The 26,860-nt window shown below is 43.0% G+C and overlaps 1 protein-coding gene across 2 annotated transcripts in view; it reads left to right on the top strand.

Annotated features, from left to right (window-relative positions):
* The window catches only part of sema3h (sema domain, immunoglobulin domain (Ig), short basic domain, secreted, (semaphorin) 3H), a 234,663-nt gene that overhangs the window by 160,810 nt on the left and 46,993 nt on the right, over positions 1-26,860 (top strand). For both annotated transcript variants that reach the window (XM_063067851.1, XM_063067852.1), the window contains exons 7-10: positions 10,220-10,339; positions 13,564-13,709; positions 14,720-14,834; positions 19,538-19,607. In XM_063067851.1, the coding sequence (XP_062923921.1) occupies positions 10,220-10,339; positions 13,564-13,709; positions 14,720-14,834; positions 19,538-19,607 (451 nt within the window). The remainder of the gene's footprint in view (positions 1-10,219; positions 10,340-13,563; positions 13,710-14,719; positions 14,835-19,537; positions 19,608-26,860) is intronic.

The raw sequence follows: 26,860 nt of genomic DNA on the forward strand, positions 1-26,860 counted from the left end.
GAAAACCCACAGTGATTTGAAGATCATTTTTAAATAAATTGCCTGAATGAAATGTTCGATATGTTGCTGAATACATGGCTCTTATGTAGCCAGAGTTATTTATTTGAGTTTCTCAGCTGGTCAGAATAGGCAGAGCCTTGGCCAGAAGGTGACAGTGATATTGGTGTTAGAGAGCCAGCAAATGTTACTGAACTTTGTTCTTTCCACAGGATCCTTCAGTCATAGAATATAGGAAATAAAACAGCACAGGCCCTACAGCCCAAAATGATGCACTAATTAAGCTAATGATACCTAATCCCTTTGGCCTGCACATGGTCCATATCCCTCCATTCTCCATTCTCTGCCTATTCATGATGATACCTCGCCTCTTAAACACCTATATCATGTCTGTCTCTACCTCCACCCCGGCCAGTGCATTCACAGGACCCCGCCACTCTCTCTATAAACAAACTTGCCCTGCACATCTCCTCTAAACTTTCCCCCTCCCACCTTAAATGCATGCCTTCTAGGCTTCTCGTTACTGGGATAAAGATACCAGATGTCTACTCTATGTACGCCTCTTATAGTTTATCTGATCTCCTCTCAGCCTCCACCACTCCAAAGAAAACAACTCTAGTTTGTCGAATCTCTCATAACACATGCCCTTTAACCCAACAGCATCCTGGTAGACGTCTTCTGAGCCTCCTCCAAATCCTCCACATCATTCCTATAATGAGGTGATCAGAACTGAATGCAACATCCTGATGCATGACTCTTGAACTCAGTGCCTCGACTGATGAGGACAAGCATGTTGTACACTTTCTTTCATCACCGTATCAACCTATGTTGCCAATTTCAGGAGCAATGGACTTAGAGCCCACGATGCCTTCGTACATTAATGATGTTAGAGCTCTTGCCCTTAATTATGTACTTCACCTGGGCATAGTTAAAATTTTGTTGGGTGTTGCCAGCATATTTAGTCCTCTTCAAAATTCATATTTCATTTGTTCACGTTTCAGGATCTGAACATTGCTGACTAGACCAGAACTTATTGCCTGTCCCCTGAGAGGGTAATGAGCCACGTTATTGAGCCTTTGCATTCCTTCTAGTGAAGGTACTCCTACAATGATACTGGGCAGGAGTTCCAGGTTTGGTGATGAATAAGTGGTTTTCACACGTGTCTGAAACTCTTGTCCTTTGTGATGGCAGAGAGTGTGGGTTTGGGAGGTGTTATCAGAAAAGACTAGGAGAACAATTGCAATACATTTTGTATATCGAGTACACTACACCCATTGCCCGCCAGTGGTGTATCTATAAAAACAGGTTTGTTTTTTTTTATAGATGTCTTTAAGTCTAGTTTGTCCTGATGTCGGAAAGTACACAAAAATTACTCAATTATGGTAACCACATCTTCACTGCATTGTAATGAATGGCATTAGACTGATTAAAAAGAACATTACTAAATGTGGAAACAGAAAGGAAACTAGCTGCGCTATTTGTAGGAACAAAAATATGTAGATAAAGTATGCTGGAATTCAATAATATCATGGGAGCTTATTTCTATCTTTAGATGTCCGTAAGTCAAGTGTTTGTAACCAGGGATGGTCATAACAAATTTCAACATCTTCCAAGGCAGCATTTTAAAACTAACCACTCTTTCTTGAATAATGACATTACATTTGAAGTTTTTGAATCCTGGGGATCTTCCAGAATCTAAGGAACTTCAGAAAATCACAACCATTGCGTCCACTATATCTGCACCCATTTCATCTCAAGGATGCAGGTCATCAGGGCCAAAAGATTTTCCTACCCTGAACCAAAAGTTTGGCAGGAAGCGATAATTGGCATATTATAGGTCGTGGAAGTGGGTTAGGTTTCTCATGGGGATTTGACAGGGTTAAATGTTTAAGGCAGAGATGCCTAAGCTGTCTTATGGAAGTTCTATTTCTGCTCCTGCCCCTACAGAGGAGAGGAAATAATTTACCTTTATCACCCTCTCCTGGGACTTTGACTGTTTTGGTTCAGTTGCAATGTCTTCCCCGACTAAATTAAATTAAAATTGTAGATAGATATGATTGAAATCTGATGAGCGGATGTGAAACATGCCAGGGACTTTGACCGCTTTGGTTCAATTGCAATATTTACCCTGATTAAATTAAATTAAAGTAGTAGATGGATATGATTGAAATCTGATGAGCAGATGTGATCCGTGAGTCCATCAGTTTAGGGCAGATGTTTAGTTAAGCTAATGTTGCGAAATGTCGACATTCTGTTGGTTTGCTGGTGGCCAAATAATTGCACTAATATCTCGCAGTTTTAGCTCGGATATCCCAAGCTGTGTGCTTATAAATATGTTATTTTCTGCATGTGTTGGGACGTTTGTGTGTGGGTGTATGCATGTGTGTGTATTCTGTGCACTGCCACATCACCCATACTTATGCAGGGCCCAATGTTAGTAAGGTTACAATTAAAATCCTCTTTCAATGGAATTGATTTCAGGCTAATGTTGGGTTTCAGGAATTGCAGCTGCTTTCATTTGTTTCAGGGATAAAAGAGTCTCTGATACACATACATACTCTGAAGGCTACACACCGTGTTTGAATTGTAAAGAATTTGTGTCATCTAATGTTGACAGGTCTGAGACAAGATCTAAAAGAGAGAGCATGCACATTAAGGTTGATGAATAGTGCACTGTCTTGCTTAGACAGCCAGGATGACCTGGTTGCCTGGCATGCATTTGAAACTTTAATAAATGCACAGTCAGTCAGGAGCAGGTTACAGTTTATTTATATGCGTAATAAATCAAATCGACTGTAGGTTGTTCTCTGATACTTATACAGATGATCCATATATCATTCCTGCAAAGAATTGAGCTTTTCTATCCCTGACACAAACACCTCAGGAATATATTACATTAGTTGTCTTACTTTCATTCTAAACAGTGTTTACAAAAGACAATTTCCAATTTAACTCTCAAAGCAACAGCAGATTTAAGGAATTCCTCATGCCTCTTAGCCAGGCAAAATCTAACCTGACGTTTATTTCAGCCGTAATAACTCACAGAATTTATTAAGTCAGAGATCACAATGACTGCTTCTGAAGCCATTAACTCTCTGCTGAGTACAGCTAGTTGTAGGTCATTTTTCATGAGTGTATTGTCAGTGAGAGTTGGGAGGTGATTTCATCATAGGAGCATCACAGTCATTCCCAATAGTCATCTCTATACAATTCCATCAGGAGTATCTAGATAACGACCAAGGGTTGGAATCTTGGACAAATCTGTTCTTCCTTACCCTAGGCCTGTGACTTTAATCGGTAGCTTCATACAAAGTTAACTGCATGGAGTGTGGATTATTCCTGGTTTGGCCACACACTGGATAAACTTACTCAAGTATTTAGTAAGTTTAAACTTTGACATGCTGTTGGTATTTGAACCCAATGATTAGTAATGTGTCTTGTTAAATTCATTTCATAAACTTGTAAGCCTTAGTTTGCACACCACAAAATCTTTGAAGTGAATCCTTTTAAATCCTTTCCTTGAAACTTAGATTTCTGACAACCTGAATGATCACAGTTGTTTGTCCCTGTACTTTACGAATCATTGTATTTTTGAGGGACCCATTCTGACCAACCATGCCTTCCTTTTGCACTGAACACTAAAAAAAAATTTTATCTCTTGGACCACTTGACGCAACAGGTAAATGGAGATCTAATTTTACAGTCAACTCTATAGTGTCAGCCTGAAAACCGAAACAGAGATAGAAGCTGGTGGAGATTCAATTAGCCTGGGGACACAAGGGACTGCAGTTGCTGGAAGAACTGAGTGTGGGGAACAGCATTGTGGGAGGAAAAGAATTATCAATATTTTATGTCAAAACCGTACGTTAGGATATTTCCATCAGCCTCATTGAATTCAAGCTGGTCGCTTGCTCCATTTCTCTTATGAGTATTGAGCATGAGTATAGGAGTGTACTTCGTTGATGTCTCCTGCATGATGTGTGGACCAGTGCCTCAGTTTAAAACTTTTCATCCTTATTTTCAAATCACCTCATCATTTAATCTCCTCCAGCTCCAAAGTCTTCTGCAATCCCTTCTCTACATATCTGAACGACTTCTACATCCCCAATCCCCGGCACAACACTGTGCCTTTACAGCCCTGAGCTCTGGAATTCATCCCCAGCTCTTATTTTCCCTTAGGCCAATCTTTTCAGCTCACTAACTGGGCTTTGATTAGTTTGGTTCAGTGGAAACATTTGTTTCTGGTTCCCTACATAAGTAGTAATTTAGAATATCTTAATATGTCAAAAGCAGTAAAGAAATGTAAGTTGTGATTGTTGAAGCTGATTAAAGCTGATCACCTCAACACTGAACTGATTCCACAGCCTATGGACTCACTTTAAGGGACTTTGCAACTCATGTTCTTAATCTTAATTATTACTTATTTATTTACTTTTTTTTGTATTTCCACAGTTTGACTTCTTTTGCATATTGGTTATTTGTTTGCGTTTGTGTATAGTTTTTAATTGATTCTAATGTCTTTCTTTGTATCTACTGTGAATGTTCACAAGAAAATGAATAAGTGACATATACATACCTTGATAGTAAATTTCCTTCTGAACTTTGAAAATTCATTACCTAACAGCACTGAAGGAAGCTGTTTTCCTCAGAGCCCATGCCAGTGGGGAGCAGCCCTATCAGTCCTGGTTTCTATCTCTATTTCTCTGCATTATTACAGAATGGCCTAATTCTGCTTCTATGTCTTATGGTCTTATCACTAAGCTGGATATGCAGATGATGCCTGTGTACGTCCATGTTCAGTGGCCAATCTATATGTCATCTCTGAAGCACACGAGAGAAATGGGCCTTACATTACAACCAAGGTCTTGCCCATGCATAGTGTTAACTCTGACAATAGAAGTCAATGCTCAGACCCAGGAACGCAGGTAACTTTTCCATTTCACAGCGGGGCAACACTGTTCTGAGGGACAGGCTGTGTTGTCCTCACCCCTCAAACAAACAGTTTATTGCAAACTCTGCCACCGCAGAAGTTTTCCAGAGGTCAAAGAAAACACTTCAAGGATGTCCTCAAACCCCACCATGCCACCCCCCAGAAGCACCAACTTTTTCAGCTCATTGGAACCTCTGTTCCATGACTGCACGCAATGGAGAAGGCAAATCAAAGAATTACTGAAAATCTCAAGTGTTTTAGATCGGAGCAGAAGGCAATCAAGCAAAAAAGAACTTTGGTGGGACATAGAACCTCCCAAGATATCCACCGGCCCACAGCATCAGTTATCATCTGTCCTGGGCAACAGCCTGAATAGCTCCTATTGGCTCCATCAGCCATCTCAGAACTACAGAAAGGAGGCAAGCCATCCTCAATGCCAAGGGACTCCCACAAAGGTTTATTGGTTTATTGGTTTATTGGTTTATTATTGCCAAATGTGGTAAAAAGCTGGTCTTGCTTACTGTTCGTACAAATCAAATCATTACATATCATTGGCCTAGAATAAGGTAAAAAAAAACGACAATGCAAAATTGGGTGTAAAAGCTACGAAAGAGTGCATTGCAGGCAAATGATAAAGTGCAAGATCATAACAAGGTAGATCATGAGGCCAAGAGCCCATCTTGTTAAGTGAGAGACCTGTTGAAGAGTCTGATAACAGTGAGATAGAAGCTGTACTTGACCCTGGTGATAGGTACTTTCAGGCTTTTGCATCTTCTGCCCGATGAGGACTGGAGAAGAAAGAATGTCCAAGGTGGGTGGGGTCTTTGAGTATTCTGCCTGCTTTACTGAGGCAGTGAGAAGAATGGACAGAGTCCATAATGGATGTTGGTCCCTGTGATTTACCCAGCTGTGTCCACAACTCTGCAGTTTCTAGCGTGCAGATCAGTTGCTGTATTAAGCCATTTTGCATCCAGACAGGATGTTTTCTATGATGCATTGATAAAAATTTATAAGAGTCGATGGGGACATGCCAAATTCCCTCAGCATCCAACGGAAGGAGCAGCACTGATGAGCTTTCTTTTGGCCATGATATCAGGATAGTGAACATTAGAAGGACCTATTTGATCCAACTTTGTCTATCTTCATTAAAGTTAGTGCAGCACCTCCAACATTTCCACTTAGACCTGCTTAGTACTGTGTGAAGTTGAGTTTATTGTCATGTACACAAGTAACATGAGGTACAGGTACAGCAAACAACTTTCTTGCCGCAGTACCGAGGTTCGACCTTTTCTAAGTAACACACACAAAATGATGGAGGAACTCAGCAGGTCAGGCAGCATCTATGGAGAGGAACGAAGAGTCAACATTTTAAGCTGAATCCTTCATCAGGACGGGAGGGAGAAGAAGCCAGAAAAAGTAGATGGAGGGGAGGGGAATGAGTACAAACTGGAAGGTGATAGGTGAAGCCAGGTGAGGGGGGAAGGTATGTGGGTGGAGGAGGGAGGATGAAGTGAGAAGGTTGGAGGTGATAGCTGGAAAAGGTGAAGCGCTGAAGAAGGATGAATCTGATAGGAGAGGAGTAGACCCATGGGAGAAGGGGCACCAGAGAGTGCGGGGTTGGTATAGGCAGGTGAGGAGAAGAAAAACTGTGGGGGGAGCCAGAATGGTGAATAGAAATGGAGAAAAGGGGGAGGGGGAGAAATTACTGCAAATTGGAGGTCAGGTCGCATCTATGGCGAGGAATAAAGAGTCAATGTTTCAGGCAATGTTTCACTTCATCAGGAAGGGTTTCAACTTTCTTCAACCTTTTCTTATCACTAACCCAAACTCCCCCGATGATTGGATACTGAAACTCCATTATGCTATTTTTAATACTGTACATGCTTTTACAGTATGTACTCACTATTTATATCTGAGAACTTCAATCAAAATCATCAACCAACTGAGTTTAAACAAGTTAATAATTGGTCTGAATTAACACAGGCAGGACTTCACTTTTTACGAGGGCCTTGAATAGAGATCTCAAATGTACCTTCACGCTCCTGACTGTTCACACCTTCAATTACTGCTGGTGCAAGGAAGGGAAAGCGGAACAGGATAGCGTAGTGATTACTGTGAGGCTTTACGGTGCCGGCTGTAAGATCTGGGTTCAGTTCCTACCGCTGTCTGTAAGGATTTTGTGAGAGATTCAAGATTGTTTAATGTCATTTCCAGTGCAAAAAAAAGTAAGATAAAGAACACAATAATATTCCAAACACAATAAATATAAATACACAAGATAGTTTATATGCATAGATTGTCCATAAAGTGTGTATGTGTTTAAAACGATGCTAGGCACAGGAGTGTCTGTACATAAGGTGGCTGACAGGAAATGATAAAGTAGCGGTGGTTGGGGATGTGGTGGAGTGGGTTAGTGGGCAGAGGCATTGATTGGCTTTAATGCTTGGAGAAAGTAACTGTTTTTGAATCACGATGTTACGTAGCCTCCTCCCTGATGGGAGTGGGACAAACAGACCACGAGCAGAGTGGCTGGGATCCTTAGTGATGCTACTGGCCCTTTTCTGGTACCTTTCTGTATATATGTCCTTGATGGCAGATAGGCTGGAGCCCACGATGGAAGTTTTGACTACCTGTTGCTGAGCCTTTTTGCTTGCCACAGTGCACATTCCGTACCATGCAGTGATGCAGTTTGTTAGGATGCTCTCTAGTGTGCATATGTAGAATGATATGAGCATAGATGTGCATGGTCCAGCTGTATTCAACCTCTTCAGAAAGTAGTGGCATTAATGAGCTTTCTTGACTGTGAAGGATGTGTTCTGGGACCATGAGAGTTTGTGAGTGATGTTCACTCCCAAGAGTTTGAAACTGCTCACAGTTTCTGTGGCTGTGCCGCTGATGTGTAAAAGGCTGTGAGTGCTGTGGGTTTTCCTGAAGTTGATAACCATCTCCTTTGTCTTGATGACATTGAGGAAAAGGTTATGTGGCTGGCGCCAGACCGCAAGCTCTTCCACCTCCTCTCTGTAGGCCACCTCATCGTGGTTGGTGATGAGCCCCGCCACTGTCGTGTCATCAGGGAGCCTGTCAATGTGATTATTCGGGTGCTTGGCTGTGCAGCCATGTGTGAGCAGAGTGTACAGCAGTGGGCTCGGCACACAGCCCCGGGGGGCACCCATGTCGAGGGTGATGGGGAGGGAGGAGCAGTTATGCATCCTGACTATCTGATGCTTAGGAAGTTGCATGTGGTCCCTGTGACCACAGGGATTTTCTCTGAGGCGCTGTGGTTTCCTCACACATTCCAAAGGTATACGGGTCAGGGTTAGTGAACTGTGGGCATGCTGTTGGTGCCAGAAGCATGGGGACTTGAGAGCGACTCAGTGCACTCCTTGCTGATTTGATCTGACGCAAGTAGCGTATTTCACTATATGTTTTGGTGAACATGTGACAAATAAAGCTAATCTTTTAAATCTTTAATATTTATCTTTGCTATGGACAGCTCCCTTAGTGCAAATGTCAGGTATCTCAATCCTTGAAGTAGATCAGCTGGTTGAGTGGTGTCACAACAACAATCTTGCACTCATTGTCAGTAAGACCAAGCAAGTGAATGTGAACTTCAGGAAGCGAAGGTCAGGTTAACACACACCAGTCCTCATCAAGGAGTCAGCTGTGGAAAGGGTGAGCAGCTTTAGGTTCCTAGGTGTCAACTTCTTAGAAGATCTATTCTGAGCCCAAATAGTGATGCAGTCATGAAGAGGGCACGCTGTGGCTATACTTTATTACGAGTCTGAGGAGATTTGGGATGTCACCAACGACTCTAGCAAATTTCGACAGATGTTCTGATTGGTTGTATCACTGCCTGGTGTGAAGGTGCCAATGCTCAGGAACGTAAGAGGCTGCAGAGGTTCGTAAACTCAGCCAGCTCCATCATTGGCACAGGTCTGCCCATCATCGAGGATGTCTTCAAAAGTTAGTGTGCCAAGAAGGTGGCATCCGTTGCTAAGGAGCCTCACCATCTGGGACATCCTGTTTTCTTTACTACCACCAGGGAGGAAGTACAGGAATCCGAAGATGCGCGCTTAATGTTTTAGGAACAGCCTTTTCCCCTCTTGCATCAGATTTCTGAGCATTCCATGATTACTACCTCACTTTTCCTCTTTTGCACTATGTGTTACTTACAGTAAATTTTATACCTTGCACTGCACCACTGCCACAGAACAACAATTTGCATGACATGCTACTTTTCAGTGAAATAAAAATGATTCTGATTCTGAATTTAAATGGTACCTCGTACTTACTCTTTGTGCTTCTATATATGTTTGAAAAGGTTAATAATTTTTAACAATTGTTCTGTCAGCAAAGATTACAGCAAGTTTGCCAACAGCAGCTATGTTTAAGAGACATTTAGACAGCGCCAAACAGGCAGGACATAGGAGGAAATAGTCCTAATATGGGCAAATAGGATTGCACTAGATGGGTAGAATGGTCAATATGACATGATGGACTGAAGGGCCCATTTCTGTGCTGTACCATGCCATAACTCTCGACGCTAGGAAGAAACAATCACAGAATTTGATCTTTGAGATGTAAAACAAAAAACACTGTCTTAGACATGAACAGAACTGCACTACTTTTCATAAATTGTGTTGAAAGGTTTTTACATATAAGTGAATACACAATGACATCAATTTGAACTCTCGTCTGACAGTGCTGTGCTCAGTCGGTACAGTACAGGTGTCATCCTGAAACTTTAATCCATATTGATTCAAAGGCAAGAGTTCTACCAGTGACATTTAACCCAATACCCAGAGAGTGGCCAAGCTACCTCTTGCCAAGTTCCACTGGCAATCAACTTGACCATAGTGGAGGATGATTTGGGCAAAGGTAAGAGGGATATAGTGCATTAAATTATCACTACTGATGAACTGTGCCCAACGCTACTTATTACTCGTGAACACAAAAAAATTGGAAACACTGAAAAGGTCAGGAAACACAGTGAAAGCAAAGCAGAGTCAATATTTCAGGTCAATAACTCTTCATCATTGCCGAGTCTTTCCAGCATTTTCCATACCAGATTTTGAGCAATTGTAGTTTTTCATTTTCATTTTGATTACTTACATCTCACTGCACTGTTGTATATTTAGATTGGTTCTATGAACGTGCGCCCAATGGATTGGACAGTTCAGAAATCCAGCATTGCTATTTGACACTTTTTATTAGTGCAGCAGAACAAGTGAGTACTCTAACTTATCGTGTTGCTTTAATAAGCTAATTGTTGTACCTTGGTTGCACTTACAGAGGGAGAGTTGTATGCTGGGATCTCCTCTGATTTTATGAGTCGGGACACGGCATTCTTCCGGAGCCTGGGCCATCGCCGTGTGATCCGCACTGAGCAGTACGATTCTACATGGCTCCAAGGTGAGCAGTCTGCCTTTCCCAATTTCAGAATTTTCCTCTATGAACCCCGTGTGCAGTAACCTCAAGACAAATTTCAAGACAGGGACTGGGTAAATAAATGAAAGGGTTATGGGCGATTAGGACTATGTACACGAAAGGCCCTTTCTCCCATTCTGTGATTCTGCAGCTTTCACTTGAGAGACGAGTGTAAGCACATTCCTATTGCAGAGATAATTCCAATGCCTCTCAGCAAAACTAATCAGAAATTCATAGAGACATACAGCATGCAAACAGACCCTTTGTCCCAACTCGCCCATGCTGACCAAGTTGCCTGCCTGAGAGAGTTCCACTTACCTACATTTGGCCCATATTCTTTTACTTATCGACGTTCCTGTCCAAATGTCCTTTAAACATTGGAATTTTTCCCAACCCATCCACTTCCTCTACAACCACCACCCTCTGTGTGGAAAATGTTGCCGCTCGGGACCTTTTTAAATTAAGAAACCCCAGCCCAGGGATAAGGACTGTCTCCAGTCACCACTCTTGATTTTAGGTCACCCCTCAGTACCTACACCCTAGAGAAAAAATGCCCTCGCCTATCGGGTCACAGATTCAGATTCATTTATTTATCACATGTACATCAAAACATACGATGAAATGTGTCACCTGCGTTAACCAACAGCACAAAGTAAAACATAGAACGTAGAGCATAGAATAGTACAGCACAGTACAGGCCCTTCGGCCCACAATGTTGTGCCGACCCTCAAACCCTGCCTCCCATATAAGCCCCCACCTTAGATTCCTCCATATACCTGTCTAGTAGTCTCTTAAACTTCACTAGTGTATCTGCCTCCACCACTGACTCAGGCAGAGCATTCCAAGCACCAACCACTCTCTGAGTAAAAAACCTTCCTCTAATATCCCCCTTGAACTTCCCACCCCTTACCTTAAAGCCATGTCCTCTTCTATTGAGCAGTGGTGCCCTGGGGAAGAGGCGCTGGCTATCCACTCTATCTATTCCTCTTATTATCTTGTACACCTCTATCATGTCTCCTCTCATCCTCCTTCTCTCCAAAGAGTAAAGCCCTAGCTCCCTTAATCTCTGATCATAATGCATACTTTCTAAACCAGGCAGCATCCTGGTAAATCTCCTCTGTACCCTTTCCAATGCTTCCACATCCTTCCTATAGTGAGGTGACCAGAACTGGACACAATACTCCAAGTGTGGCCTAACCAGAGTTTTAAAGAGCTGCATCATTACATCGCAACTCTTAAACTCTATCCCTCGACTTATGAAAGCTAACACCCCATAAGCTTTCTTAACTACCCTATCCACCTGTGAGGCAACTTTCAGGGATCTGTGGACATGTACCCCAAGATCCCTCTGCTCCTCCACACTACCAAGTATCCTGCCATTTACTTTGTACTCAGCCTTGGAGTTTGTCCTTCCAAAGTGTACCACCTCACACTTCTCAGGGTTGAACTCCATCTGCCACTTCTCAGCCCACTTCTGCAACCTATCAATGTCTCTCTGCAATCTTTGACAATCCTCTACACTATCTACAACACCACCAACCTTTGTGTCGTCTGCAAACTTGCCAACCCGCCCTTCTACCCCCACATCCAGGTCGTTAATAAAAATCACGAAAAGTAGAGGTCCCAGAACAGATCCTTGTGGGACACCACTAGTCACAATCCTCCAATCTGAATGTACTCCCTCCACCACCACCCTCTGCCTTCTGCAGGCAAGCCAATTCTGAATCCACCTGGCCAAACTTCCCTGGATCCCATGCCTTCTAACTTTCTGAATAAGCCTACCGTGTGGAACCTTGTCAAATGCCTTACTAAAATCCATATAGATCACATCCACTGCACTACCTTCATCTATATGCCTGGTCACCTTCTCAAAGAACTCTATCAGGCTTGTTAGACACGATCTGCCCTTCACAAAGCCATGCTGACTGTCCCTGATCAGACCATGATTCTGTAAATGCCTATAGATCCTATCTCTAAGAATCTTTTCCAACAGCTTTCCCACCACAGACGTAAGGCTCACTGGTCTATAATTACCCGGACTATACCTACTACCTTTTTTGAACAAGGGAACAACATTCGCCTCCCTCCAATCCTCCGGTACCATTCCCATGGACAACGAGGACATAAAGATCCTTGCCAGAGGCTCAGCAATCTCTTCTCTCGCCTCGTGGAGCAGCCGGGGGAATATTCCATCAGGCCCCGGGGACTTATCTGTCCTAATGTATTTTAACAACTCCAACACCTCCTCTCCCTTAATATCAGCATGCTCCAGAACATTAACCTCACTTATATTGTCCTCACCATCATCAAGTTCCCTCTCATTGGTGAATACCGAAGAGAAGTATTCATTGAGGACCTCGCTCACTTCCACAGCCTCCAGGCACATCTTCCCACCTTTATCTCTAATCCGTCCTACCTTCACTCCTGTCATCCTTTTTTTCTTCACATAATTGAAGAATGCCATGAGGTTTTCCTTTACCCTACTCGCCAAGGCCTTCTCATGCCCCCTTCTTGCTCTTCTCAGCCCCTTCTTAAGCTCCTTCCTTGCTTCCCTATATTCCTCAATAGACCCATCTGATCCTTGCTTCCTAAACCTCATGTATGCTGCCTTCTTCCTCCTGACTAGATTTGATGTGTGGTGGCAAGTGTCAACACACATTTGGGTTCAATATCATGCCCACCATGTTCAACAGAATAACACAAGTAATAACACCAAAACAACAACAGCAAAACAGGACCTTCTTCCTCCCACTCTTCTTAGCCCTCCAAGCCCTCCAGACCTGGTAATGTCCTCGTGAATCTTCTCTGCACTCTTGCCACCCTACCTGCTAAAAATGAGTGACCAGATCTGTGCACAATCTCAGACTAAGTTTGCCTGTGCCTGGAAACTCAATCTCGGTCAGCAGTGCTGTGGAGTAGAAGCGGCCTGCTTCATTCTGCCTCTGAAAATTGGTTCCATTGATTCTCTTTACTTTACTTAAATAAACCACAGTAAGGTTTTGAACCATTGAACCATTAAAGTGTTTGTTATACAAAACTCTGCGGCTGGTAGAGATGGAGTCGATTCAGCCATGGCTTTGCTTCCACTTACTGCACAAACCGATTATAGCATCAATGGCACAGTTGTGCACATGGGGAGAGCCAAGCCTCAGGCTGACTCCCCACTCCTCTCTAACTGCTTTGGCTAAGTTCGCCCTGTTTCCCTCCAGATCCCAAGTTTGTGAAGGTCCATGCCATCGCAGAGAGCAACAATGACGAGGATGACAAAGTGTATTTATTTTTCACCGAGCGCGCTCAGGAGGTGGACAGCGGCAACGGGAAGGTGGTCTACTCGCGAGTGGCTCGGGTTTGCAAGGTATGAAGAATAGCTGGGAAAGGCGGTGAGTCAAAGAATCTGCACAGGGAAACATGGATTGAGTCACACTTCTGCCGCAGATTTTTGAACAACACCCCTAACTTTACAATGAATTTTGCTGTCTCTGAGGATTGAGGGGATGTTGAGCCACCCTATAAGCATGTCGACAAGCACCAAGGCATTGAAGGTGATGGAACATCATAAATGGGACTTCTTTAGGTAAACACAGTGGTCAGAATAGACGTGCTGGGTGAGAAGCCCTGTTTCTGAGCTGGGTAACTCGATTACACTTCTTGCATGGCGGGTCTAATATCATGTTTGTAATGCTTTATAAAAGTAAAATGAATTTACGATACAGGCTTCGCCTCCTTAGTCCATCACCCTGACTGGGGCACAGGCAGCCTACAGCAGCTGACCAGAAGCTTCTGTCCTGGGCCAGTCTTTCAAGTTGTTCCCAGGTGTAGCCCGTCTTCAAAAATCCTTCCTCTCCCAGGGATGAGGTCTTTGGAACTTCTCTTGGCATTTCTGTAGCACTGGGTTTTTACAGGGTGGGGTTGTTAGCCCTATGCCCAACTCTCTTCCTTTCACAACTGGGCTCAGGATTGTCTATGGTGGAGTTAAACAAGCAATGAAAAGAGTGTAAATATCTGTAATACTACACATAAAGGAACCCTGTATCTGAAACCCCTTCTTCTTGCACTCATGAATATTCTCCTAATTTATAATTGATCCATTTCCTCAGTGAAACCTTTTTTACAGCTTCTCCGGCTCATCCCAGTTCCAGCCCGCTAGCATCGTATCTTGAAATGACCCTTTGTTTCACTGAGTATTTTCACATTTAAGACTACTAAATTGCTGAGTGTTTAAACTTCTCAGATGCCCTGTTCATAACGCAATTGAGCACAAGCTTACTTGATGGATGACCACTCTGAGGTCAAGCAAAATAGTTTGGATGCGAGCTGATGCTTATGGGCGGTGCTTAGCTGATCGAACTCTTTTGTCTTCTCCAGAATGACATTGGTGGTCAACGCAGTCTGGTCAACAAATGGAGTACCTTTCTGAAGGCAAGGCTCATCTGCTCCATTCCAAGTTCTGAGGGAATTCAAACTCACTTTGATGAACTACGTGAGTATTGCGCAATGTAAACGGCTAATGGGACACTGAAAGGAGCGCACTTGGAAAATGGAAAGAGATATTATGGGCAAATATATAATGGTAATTCTTTGCTATATTTTGCCTTACTCATAACCTGGGTTGTAGCCATCTCGTTGATGCCATTAAATGAAGGATGTTGTATTTCCATGTTGTTTCCAGGATTGCAGATAGGGAATTACACAGTGTTTAATTTGTAATTAATTAGATATTAGAGTGCATTACCAAAAGCTTTTTCAGAGTGACATGTATGAAAAGCACAAGTTGCAGTAGGTATAAGCTGCTGGGGAGTGGTACAGTAGGATAATGCTATTACAGTCCCAGTGACCTGGGTTCAATCCCCTGCACTGTCTGTAAGAAGTTTGTACATTCTTCCCTTGAGTTCTGGGTTCTCCAGTTTCCTCCCACATTCCAAAGACGTACGAGTTAGTAGGTTAATTGGTCATGTGGGTGTAATTGGGCGTCACAGTCTCGTCGGACCAGAAGGACCTGTAATTTATCTCAAATAAATAAAAATTAAACATTCAACGCGACCAACAAATTGTGTCTTCAAGGACAAAGCTGGGTTTAGAGATACACTTGCAAAGTTTAGGATTAAGTCAGAGAATTACTGCCAGTGGTGAGGAAACTATTTTGGGTACACACTACATCCCAAACTTCCAGAAATACAAAATTCTTAAAAATGACAGACCAGTGGTGGTTTGAGAAATACAGAGATGTAAAGATACCCAACGGCACCTCGGATAAAAAAAAATTTGTAGTGTATGTGGTTTTTGTTCCCACAGTCTGTGGTAAACATCATTATCTGCAGGTTTTTAACACAATAAGGACTATTCAGCATCTCAACTTTCAAAATGCTTATCAGTTCTGTGTCTCTCAAGCTGGTGTTATCCTGGTTGTTAATTAGCAGTCTTTGTTAGTATAAGTCTATAGCGATTTCTACCCATGGCTGATAATATGTTCAGTGAGCCAGTGAAAGTTTGTTTCTACATACCTGACACCTCCACTCTGATAAAAACATATGGGTATAAGTGATAGGAAGATAGAACTCTTGAAATACTCAGTGTACTTCACCCATTGTTTTCAAATTCACGTGTTCCTGATGGTGCACATTCCTTTCGAACTCTAGCAGTGCTGGAGAAGTGTTTTAATGCAGTAACTAGCTAAAATGGACACAGTTGTTCCCATAAATTCCCATCAATCGCAATCTCTCATTTATCTCCCTATAATCTCTTTCACTGGCCTATCGACTCTTCCTGATTCTCCTGCCAAACAAAGGCATTAAGGGGACAATTTACAATGGCTCTTTGGGTAAACAATTCAGCAAAAGTCTATTGACTTCCTGGGAGGAGTGTTGAAACAGATGTCAATTCAAGATTAATAACACACAACAGGAATTCTGCAGATGCTGGAAATTCAAGCAACACACATCAAAGTTGCTGGTGAACGCAGCAGGCCAGGCAGCATCTGTAGGAAGAGGTGCAGTCGATGTATCAGGCCGAGACCCTGTCCTGACGAAGGGTCTCGGCCTGAAACGTCGACTGCACCTCTTCCTACAGATGCTGCCTGGCCTGCTGCATTCACCAGCAACTTTGATGTGTGTTTCAAGATTAATAATATATTTTATAGTCTATTTGTTCACATCACTGACACTGTCAGTGTCTATTGCCCATTCCTAATGGTTCCAGAGCTGAGAATGAAGTGGAGAGTCAACCACATGGAGTTATATACAGACTGGACTGGGTCAGGATGGCTTATTTCATTCTGTGAAGGATATTAATGAACTAGATCAATGAACTTTGTATCAATTCCAAAGAAGTAGCATACAAATTAGCCAGAGAAAGTGGCTCACCTGAGGACTGGGAGAAATTCAGAGTTCAGCAGAGGAGGACAAAGGGCTTAATTAGGAAGGGGAAAAAAGATTATGAGAGAAAACTGGCAGAGAACATAAAAACGGACTGTAAAAGCTTTTATAGATATGTAAAAAGGAAAAGACTGATAAAGACAAATGTAGGTCCCCTGCAAACAGAAACAGGTGAATTGATTATGGGGAGCAAGGACATGGCAGACCAATTGAATAATTACTTTGGTTCTGTCTTCACTAAGGAGGACATAAATAATCTTCCAGAAATAGTAAGGGACAGAGGGTCCAGTGAGATGGAGGAACTGAGCGAAATACATGTTAGTAGGGAAGTGGTGTTAGGTAAATTGAAGGGATTGAAGGCAGATAAATCCCCAGGGCCAGATGGTCTGCATCCCAGAGTGCTTAAGGAAGTGGCCCAAGAAATAGTGGATGCATTAGTGATAATTTTTCAAAACTCGTTAGATTCTGGACTAGTTCCTGAGGATTGGAGGGTGGCTAATGTAACCCCACTTTTTAAAAAAGGAGGGAGAGAGAAACCGGGGAATTATAGGCCGGTTAGCCTAACGTCGGTGGTGGGGAAACTGCTGGAGTCAGTTATCAAGGATGTGATAACAGCACATTTGGAAAGCGGTGAAATGATCGGACAAAGTCAGCATGGATTTGTGAAAGGAAAATCATGTCTGACGAATCTCATAGAATTTTTTGAGGATGTAACTAGTAGAGTGGATAGGGGAGAACCAGTGGATGTGGTATATTTGGATTTTCAAAAGGCTTTTGACAAGGTCCCACACAGGAGATTAGTGTGCAAACTTAAAGCACACGGTATTGGGGGTAAGGTATTGGTGTGGGTGGAGAATTGGTTAGCAGACAGGAAGCAAAGAGTGGGAATAAACGGGACCTTTTCAGAATGGCAGGCGGTGACTAGTGGGGTACCGCAAGGCTCAGTGCTGGGACCCCAGTTGTTTACAATATATATTAATGACTTGGATGAGGGAATTAAATGCAGCATCTCCAAGTTTGCGGATGACACAAAGCTGGGTGGCAGTGTTAGCAGTGAGGAGGATGCTAAGAGGATGCAGGGTGACTTGGATAGGTTGGGTGAGTGGGCAAACTCATGGCAGATGCAATTTAATGTGGATAAATGTGAAGTTATCCACTTTGGTGGCAAAAATAGGAAAACAGATTATTATCTGAATGGTGACCGATTAGGAAAAGGGGAGGTGCAACGAGACCTGGGTGTCATTATACACCAGTCATTGAAAGTGGGCATGCAGGTACAGCAGGCGGTGAAAAAGGCGAACGGTATGCTGGCATTTATAGCGAGAGGATTCGAGTACAGGAGCAGGGAGGTACTACTGCAGTTGTACAAGGCCTTGGTGAGACCACACCTGGAGTATTGTGTGCAGTTTTGGTCCCCTAATCTGAGGAAAGACATCTTTGCCATAGAGGGAGTACAAAGAAGGTTCACCAGATTGATTCCTGGGATGGCAGGTCTTTCATATGAAGAAAGACTGGATGAACTGGGCTTGTACTCGTTGGAATTTAGAAGATTGAGGGGGGATCTGATTGAAACGTATAAGATCCTAAAGGGATTGGACAGGCTAGATGCGGGAAGATTGTTCCCGATGTTGGGGAGGTCTAGAACGAGGGGTCACAGTTTGAGGATAGAGGGGAAGCCTTTTAGGACCGAGGTTAGGAAAAACTTCTTCACACAGAGAGTGGTGAATCTGTGGAATTCTCTGCCACAGCAAACTGTTGAGGCCAGTTCATTAGCTATGTTTAAAAGGAAGTTAGATATGGCCCTTGTGGCTACAGGGGTCAGGGGGTATGGAGGGAAGGCTGGGTTCTGAGTTGGATGATCAGCCATGATCATAATAAATGGCGGTGCAGGCTCGAAGGGCCGAATGGCCTACTCCTGCACCTATTTTCTATGTTTCTATGTTTCTATGTTTCTAGATAGGGTTTTGTAACCATCCAGTGAGATTCTGGCTTTTTGTTATAAAACTGAAAGATTTTATTATTTATTAAATTTAAATTTCCCAGCTGCCACAATGGGATTTGAACAGGTGTTTTTGGATTAATCATTCAGATCCCTGGCTGAGAGACCATTATCAGTGAATGCATAATCTGGAGTGCAGTGTGAAGGAGTGATATGCTATCACAAGTGTCATCTTTTATTTGAGATTGCTAAGTGAAACTTTGCCTTCCGGTGTAAATGTGTGTCAAAGATCCCATGGCAATTTTTGGTGAAAAGCCGTTAGGCCTTCTAGTTTCCCAGTCAACGTTTGTGGTGCTCCCCCAGCACCCTACGTCCCGAACAGACACACATTTTTTTCCCTCTTTGTGTTCTTCCTTGTATAATTTACGTTTTTCTTGGCATGATACTCCCTGTCGTGCATGGTGATAGAGACAGATACTGTCCCAAAGGGGCATTTAAGAAACTCTTAGAGAGCCACATAGAAAAATGGAAGGTTATGTAGAAGGGAAGAGTTAGATTGATCTTAGAGAAGGTTAAAATATCATGGGTCGAGGAGTTTGTACTGTGCTGTAATGTTCTATGTAACTGTTATGACTCTTATACTATGTATCTGTGATGCTATTGCAGATCAGTCTTTCATTGCATCACAAGCTGACCATGTTTGCAGGACTATGCAATGAAAATGTAACCGTTTCACTTGCCAACTTTTTAATCGAGTAGTCAATTAATTTTAACGTGACTCAAAGTAAGATACTGCATTGACAGTCTTCAATCGTCAGCCTCAATGCCAAGATTTCTTCTCTTTGGTGCCAATACTGTCTGTTTTCTCTGCAGAGGATGTCTTCGTTCTTCATGGGAAAGATAAAAAGAATCCATTGATCTATGGAGTTTTCACGACATCCAGGTGAGTGACTTGTTCAAAGGTAAAGTTAGATGGTGGGCGATTTGACCAAAGGTCCGTTGAGAATGAAACATGATCATGCCAGTATTATAATGAAAGCTAGGATCTATTTAGTATGTTGTAATCAGCTTTTATCATCTAAAGTTGTGATTGTAACTGCCTTTGATACTTCCTCTAGCAGCTTGTTCTATATATCCACCACCCTTTGTGCAAAAACATGTTAGCAGATCCCCGTTAAATCTTTCCCTTCTCACCGTGAATCGGTGCCCTCTGGTTTTAGACTCCAGTGCAAAAAGAAACACTAGAGAATGGAAAAACTGAGAGAGGTTCTGTTAAGAGCAAGACATTCCTTGATACCACCCTTTTACAAATTTAGTTCCACTAATTCCAAAAATCCTCTGCTTGTCCATTTCCTTCACCTCAGGAATATTATGGCCATGTCATCATGGCTTAGATTCCTTCCCCTCTTCTATCAACCTCTTTTCCTTAAAACCCAAACCTTTGTGCCTAATAACACATCAGAAAAAGCTCTGACAGTGTCAGTTTGACACCAAGTACACTAGCGTGAGGCATCTTCAACCATTTTCTCTATTAAAGTCACAGTATGAATCAAAAGTTATACAGTCCTGATGAAGGAGCTCAGCCTGAAACATCAACTGTTTATTCTTCTCCATAGATGCTGCCTGACCTGCTGAGTTCCTCCAGCATTTTGTGTGTTACAAATGGAAATTGTTGTCTAGGGATGCCTCTGATCATAGGATGGGGTTTGACTGTAATAAAGACCAAACACTAATGTATTGATTCTGACCTGTTTGACTGTTGGCACCATTGATGGTTTTATGGAAGAAGGCGGCATCTTCAAGCTAGAAGCCAAAGTTTACAGATAGCAAAGCAACCAGAAATACCACCCAAAATTTAACCTTGCTTAAGATAAATAAAGCTGCACAAAGAACCTGCCGTCTCTTATCAGCGAGGTCAATGTTGAATCCCGACAGGCAGCAGGCAGTTCAGAACTACAAAGTTATCTCTTCAAAAGGTTGCGATGTGGTGATAAGAAACGTGTTTATCTCCGAAAGTGGAGAGGGAGCAAAGCCCTTGATCTTGACTCATTTTGTGGGAGTTGTTAGTGAGCAGTTTTTGAAACTGTAAATTTTCAATGTCCGCTCAGTGAATATCTGAATAAAGCACAATGTACAGTCTTGGCCACATACATTCCTGATTTTGCTTGCATAATTAAGTGTGCTTTAAAACAATCTGCAATAGCAAGTCTGCCTTTTAACATCTGCCAACCATCATAGACCTTGATTTAATAAATGTTTCACTGCAATGAAATAAGGACATTTATGTCACTTTATTTTTGTTTAATTTCTAAAATGACTGCTTTCATTCCTCAATAAGAGAAAGAGTTATTTTTAAGATTGCTGTTGCTATAACAGGATTTCCAGATAAGTCGTTCTTATTGAGGAGAGGCTGTCTTGTGGGTAGCACAGCCAGAATGCTAGCACACTGCCTCTTTGACTGAACTCAGTTACACACTACACTTACATATCCAGGCTATCACACAGAGGAGAATACGTGGAAGCCAGGCATCTACATTATAGATAGGGTGTGGGCAGTGAATGTACTCATAGTCAAGTCAACTAGAACCTGGGAATAAGGATAAGGACCAAGAGACAACTTTAATTCGCCATATGCATTTACATACGTTAGGAGGTTGCTGTGGTGTGTTGGCCAGGGCATAACATGCAACAAAGAACAACATCAAGCAATTATAAAGAATAAAGAATCATAGAATCATCAAACAAACAAATAATAGTTATAGGTTAAAGGACAGATACAGAATAAAATGTGCATAAATAAATAACAGCCATTGCAAGTTTGCAATTCTGACCTTTGCTCTAAATGTGTGCATCTTGCTTCAACCTCACCGTACAACACAAAATGCTGGAGGAACTCAGCAGGTTAGGCAGCATCAACGAGGGGAATAGACAGTTGATGTTTTGATCCGAGACCCTTCATCAGTATTGAAGGAGTCCTTCAGAGACCCTTCAGGACTCCTGATGAAGGGTCTCCACCCAAAACGTCAGCTGTTTATTCCTCTCCATAGATGTTGCCTGAACTGCTGAGTTCCTCAGTTTGTGTGTTGCTCTGGATTTCCACCATTGGCAGAATCTCTTGTGTTAACTTCACTGTACAGTTTCCTTTTTAACTAATTCTTTCCAAGAGTTCTGAATGGCCCAACTATTTGCTTCCCTTAGCTTCCCGCAAAACTTTTCCCTTCTCTTTTCTCCAGGACTCGTCCTCATCTCACCCTCTGTGTTCTTTAGACTCTTGGCTGTGTATCTAACTCATGCAATTGCCGCACCTTCCTGCAGTTTGCAGGCTTCACTGTTTCCTGAGCTAACCATTCAATCTTTCTATCCTTGGGGCCAGCGTTGTTAGTCGAGAAGTAACTCTTCATGCATATATCTATTAGAAAGGTAATTGAAACCTGCGCACAGTGGCCTGAGCTTGCTGAACCCTTAACCTTAGAATTTGTTCTTAACAAGTCCAAAGTCACCTCCCATCTTATGCTAGTGAGCCAGCTCTCCTCATCAATCCCTCATGATTGATTGATGAAGCTCAACAGAGTACTTTTCTACTCAAAGATGGTAGGCTTCACCCACAGAGATACTTTAAGAACTTCATAATCCCACCACCAGCCACACTTTCCTCTCCTTGCTCCTTTCCACTTTCTGCAAGGACCACTCTTTCCATGACTCCCTCGTCCGCTCATTCCACCACCCATCCTTCACTGACCCTTGGCACTTTGCTCTATCTACTCTCGCAGTAGGTGTAACATCTGACCTTAACCTTCTCCCTCAGCACCATCCAGAGACCGCCTGAGAAGCCATTCCAGGTGATGCAAAGGTTCACATGCATCTCCCCCAACCAGGTGTACTGCATTGGGTGTTCCCAGTGTGGCTTCCTCTACGACACCATGACCAAGCACAGATCATTCAACACTTTTACAGAGCAGCTAAGCTCAGTCTGCAGTAGCTCTCCTGAGCTCCCAAGTGCATGCTATTTCAAGCCCTCCTCCCATTCCCTCACTGACCTGTCCACCTTTGGCCCACTCCATTGCCAGGGTGAGGCCCAAATCAAGCAAGATGCACAACACCTTGTATTCCACATGCATAGTTTACAACCCAACGACATGAGTATTTCCAATTTGAGGTAAACCTCCCCTCCGATAGGTTATTCTCCCCCACCTTACATAAGGAACAGTAAGACATAGGAGCATATTTAGGCCATTCACCCCATTGAGTTTGCTCTGTCATTCCTCCATGCCTGATTTATTATCCCTCTCAACCTAATTCTCATGCCTGCTCCCTGTAACCTCTGACACCTTTACTAATCAGGAACTTATCAACCTCTGCTTTCAATATAAGCAATGATTTGGACTCCACAGCCCGCTGTGGCAATGAATTCCACTGATTCACCACCTCCTCATCCCTGTTCTAAAGTGACGTACTTCTGTTCTGAGGCTGTCTCTCTGGTCCTGCACTCGCTCACTTTTGGAAACATCCTCTCCACATCCACTTTATCTTTCATTATTCATTAGGTTTCAATGGCATTCCCCCCCTCGTTCTTCTAAATTTCAGCAAGGACAGGCCCAGGGCCATTTAATGCTCCTCATACATTAACCCTTTCTTTCCCGGGAACCTGTTCCTTCCAAACTTCACATTTTTGTACTTTTCCCCCATACTGCCCCAGCCTCCCTTTCGTCCCTCTCTGCCTGCTGATTCCGTCTGGCCCCGTGACACACACACACACACACACACACACTCACACCCGTTCCCCTTCCAATATGGTTCTGGTTTAAACTCCCTAATGTTTCCCATCACCTCCCTCTGTGCTGCTCCCTTTTCCTTTCTTCCATGGTCTTTAACCCTCTCCTATCTGATTCCCCCTTTTCCACCCCTTTATGTCTTTCACCGATCAACTTCCCAGCTCTTTATTTCACCCCTCCCCCTCTCCCAGTTTCACCTAACAGCTCCCACCTTGTACTTCTTCCTCCCCTTCCCCCCACCTCCTTGCTCTGACCTCATCTTTTCTTTCCAGTCCAGTCCCAATGAAGGGTCTCGGCCCGAAACTTTGACTGTTTGCTCCTTTCTGTAGATGTTGCCTGGCCTGCTGATTTCCTCCAGCATTTTGTGTGAGTTACCTTTCTCAGTTCATTTGTTCGTCAGAATCCAGCACTGGTAACCCCACGAATTCCTACGTCAGCAGCAGTCTCCAGTCTTCACACTCCCTTCATCTGTCCTTTGTTTCATTTTTTTTTCACTTTTCACTCTCTCTTTGTCTGCCTCATCAAACACCCACCTGCCGTGCCTACTGCCTTCCCCTACCTGGCACAATCTGCCTTGTGTCTTACTCTCCACCTCAGTCCACCAGTCACCTCAGACTCCTTTTTCACCCATCTCCTTCCCCTCTTTATTCTGCTCAACTGACCTCTTCTCTTCTGACTCAGAGTTTTGATCCAAAGCCCTGAGAATCCCTTTATGCCCATTTGCTGCACAACCCTTTGAGTTCCTCCAGGAAGTTGTTTGTTGCTCCACATCCCAGCTTCTGCAGACTCCTGTGTCTCCATACTTTAAGACCAGTTAAGTCCACGTACCTGACATTCACAAACATTGAAATACCAAAAAATTAGATAATTAATAATATTTCTTGACAATCAAAAAAAAACTAAAGCTAAGAGGTAAACATCAAGTGAACAACTTTATCCCAGGGCAGAAATGACTACTAGGAGGGGGCATCATTTTTTAAGGTGATTGGAGGGAAGTATCGGGTGGATGTTAGAGTTAAGTTTTCTACACAGAGTGTGGTATGTTTGTGGAATTTCCTGCTAGGGGTGGTGGTAAAGGCAGATAAATTAGGGACATTTAAGAAACTCTTAGGTAGGTAATAGAAAAATGGAAGGCTATGTAGCAAGAAGTGTTAGATTGAAATTAGAGAAGGTTAAAATGTAGGCACAACATCACAGGCTTAATGTTCTGTACTGTGCTGTAATGTTCTAAGTAAATGGAATTAATATAGATAAGTACTTGGAGGTCGTTCTGTACTGTGCTGTGATGTTCTAGGACTCTAGAAACAATTAAATATATTTAAATCAACTCAATTAAATTCAAAAAATGGATTACGTTGTGCTGAAATATTAGCTTTATTTCTCACATGTACACAGAAATATTGAAACATAGTATGAAATGTGTAGTTTGCGTCAGCGACCCACAGTCCGATATGTACTGGGGGCAGCCTGCAAGTGTCGCCAGGCTTCTGGCATCAAAATAACTTGCCCAGTCCCCAGCAGCTGTTTTCTTCCGTCAAAAACAATGGACCCAATGAACTTCACAGAGTGGACTTCTCCAGTAACAGTGGGTAGTAAAGTTCTGTTCTCTTCCACTGGACTCCCATGAAGAATCCAACATTGGAGCACAGTTGCTCCAAGAGCAGTCAACTGTGTAGAACCAAGATCTCTGCTTCCACTTGGAGGTTTGAAGCCATCATAGCCAGCCAGCTGTCCTGAATGGACCTCCCAGCTTTTAATCAGTTGTCGGTGCCAGGGAGGGTAAGAATAGGAAGATTTGGCAGATGAATTTGAATTCTTGAATTCATGAAGATGAATGAAGATGAATTTGGCAGATGAATGGTTGAGGAACTGGTGCAGGGCGCAGGGTTTCATATTTCTGAATCATTTAGATCTCTTCTGGGGAAGGTATGACCTGTACAAAAGGGTGAGTTACACTTGAGCCTAGGGAAAACCAATATCCTTGCGAGCAGATTTGCTAGGGCTTTTGGAATGTGGAATCCGTTACCACAATTGGCTGTGGAGACCAAGTCATTGAGTACATTTAAGGTGGAGGTTCATTGGCTCTTAATTAGTGAGGGCATCAAATGTTACTGGGAGAAAGCGGGAGAATGAGGTTGAGAGGGATAATAAATCAGCCATGATGGAAAGGTGGAGCAGACTCAATGGGCCGAATGGCCTAGTTCTATTCCTATGTCTTATAGTATTATGGCAGGTTATTAATATAATATTTAATATATATCTAATATTTTATATTATAATATTTCCTGTCTTTGATCATCTGTTTCTGAGCCTATCGTTTTTTGTTTGGGTCTTCCACTGCAGTTCAGGCATAATAGTGTTAATTACATCCATTTGTCAATTGCCCTTTATTACTACAAGTGTTGATGGTAACCAGCAGGTGAAGAGATGTTAAAAAATAAGCTGCTGGAGGAGCTCAGTGGGCCAGGCAGCGTCAGCAGCAGGAAAGGAATTATTGACATTTCAGGTCAATGCTGGGGAAAGTGTAAAGGGACATGTTCAGCTTCAGATTCAGGTTTGTTCACACATGTATATCAAAACATACAATGAAATGTGCCGTTTGTGTTAACAGCCAACACACCCAAGGGTGTGCTGGCGGCAGCCCGCAAGCAATGCTGCGCATTGCGGCTCCGACATAACGAGCCCGCAGTGCTCAGCAGAACAAGAAGCAACACAGCAATAACGGCTAAACAAGCCTTTGTCCTCCCACCCGCCCACCGACACAACCAAGTTCAAGATTGTTGTCATCTGAATACATAGACAGGGTACGACCCAAATAAAGCATCAGTCCTCCAGACCAGAGTGCACACCAAAACATATATTACACACTACACATAAACCAAAATATTACCATAAAAGAGTTAATGAAATATAATTCAAATACATGGAGTGTGCAGCACATGTGAACAGTTAACAGCTCACTGTCCTAACGCCAAGACCTTGATGGTGGCAGGGTATTCATTAGTCTCACAGCCTGGGGGAAGAAGCTGTTGCCCAGTCTGGCAGTCCCAGTCCTGACGGTTCTATGCCTGCTTCCTGACAATAGTGGGGTCAAAGAGATTGTGGGATTGGGATGGGTGGTAGGGATCCTCAGCGAAGCTTTGGGCCCTTCATCTGCAACACTCCTGGTAAATGTCACAAATAGGGAGGAGGGAGACTCTGAAGATCTTCTCGGTGGTTCTTACTATTCTCTGCACAGTCCTGGAGTCTGATGCCTTAGAGTTTCCGTACCACGCAATGATGCAGCCAGACAGGACACTCTGGATTATGTAGAAAGCTGTTAGAATGGGGTTGGGGAGTACTGCATACCTCAGTCTCCTCAGAAAGTGTAGCTGTTGCTGTGCCTTCTTGACTAATGTGAAGGTGTTGTCCACATTGTTGTTGT

Source organism: Mobula hypostoma, chromosome 15, assembly GCF_963921235.1.
Source record: "Mobula hypostoma chromosome 15, sMobHyp1.1, whole genome shotgun sequence".
Taxonomy (NCBI): domain Eukaryota; kingdom Metazoa; phylum Chordata; class Chondrichthyes; order Myliobatiformes; family Myliobatidae; genus Mobula; species Mobula hypostoma.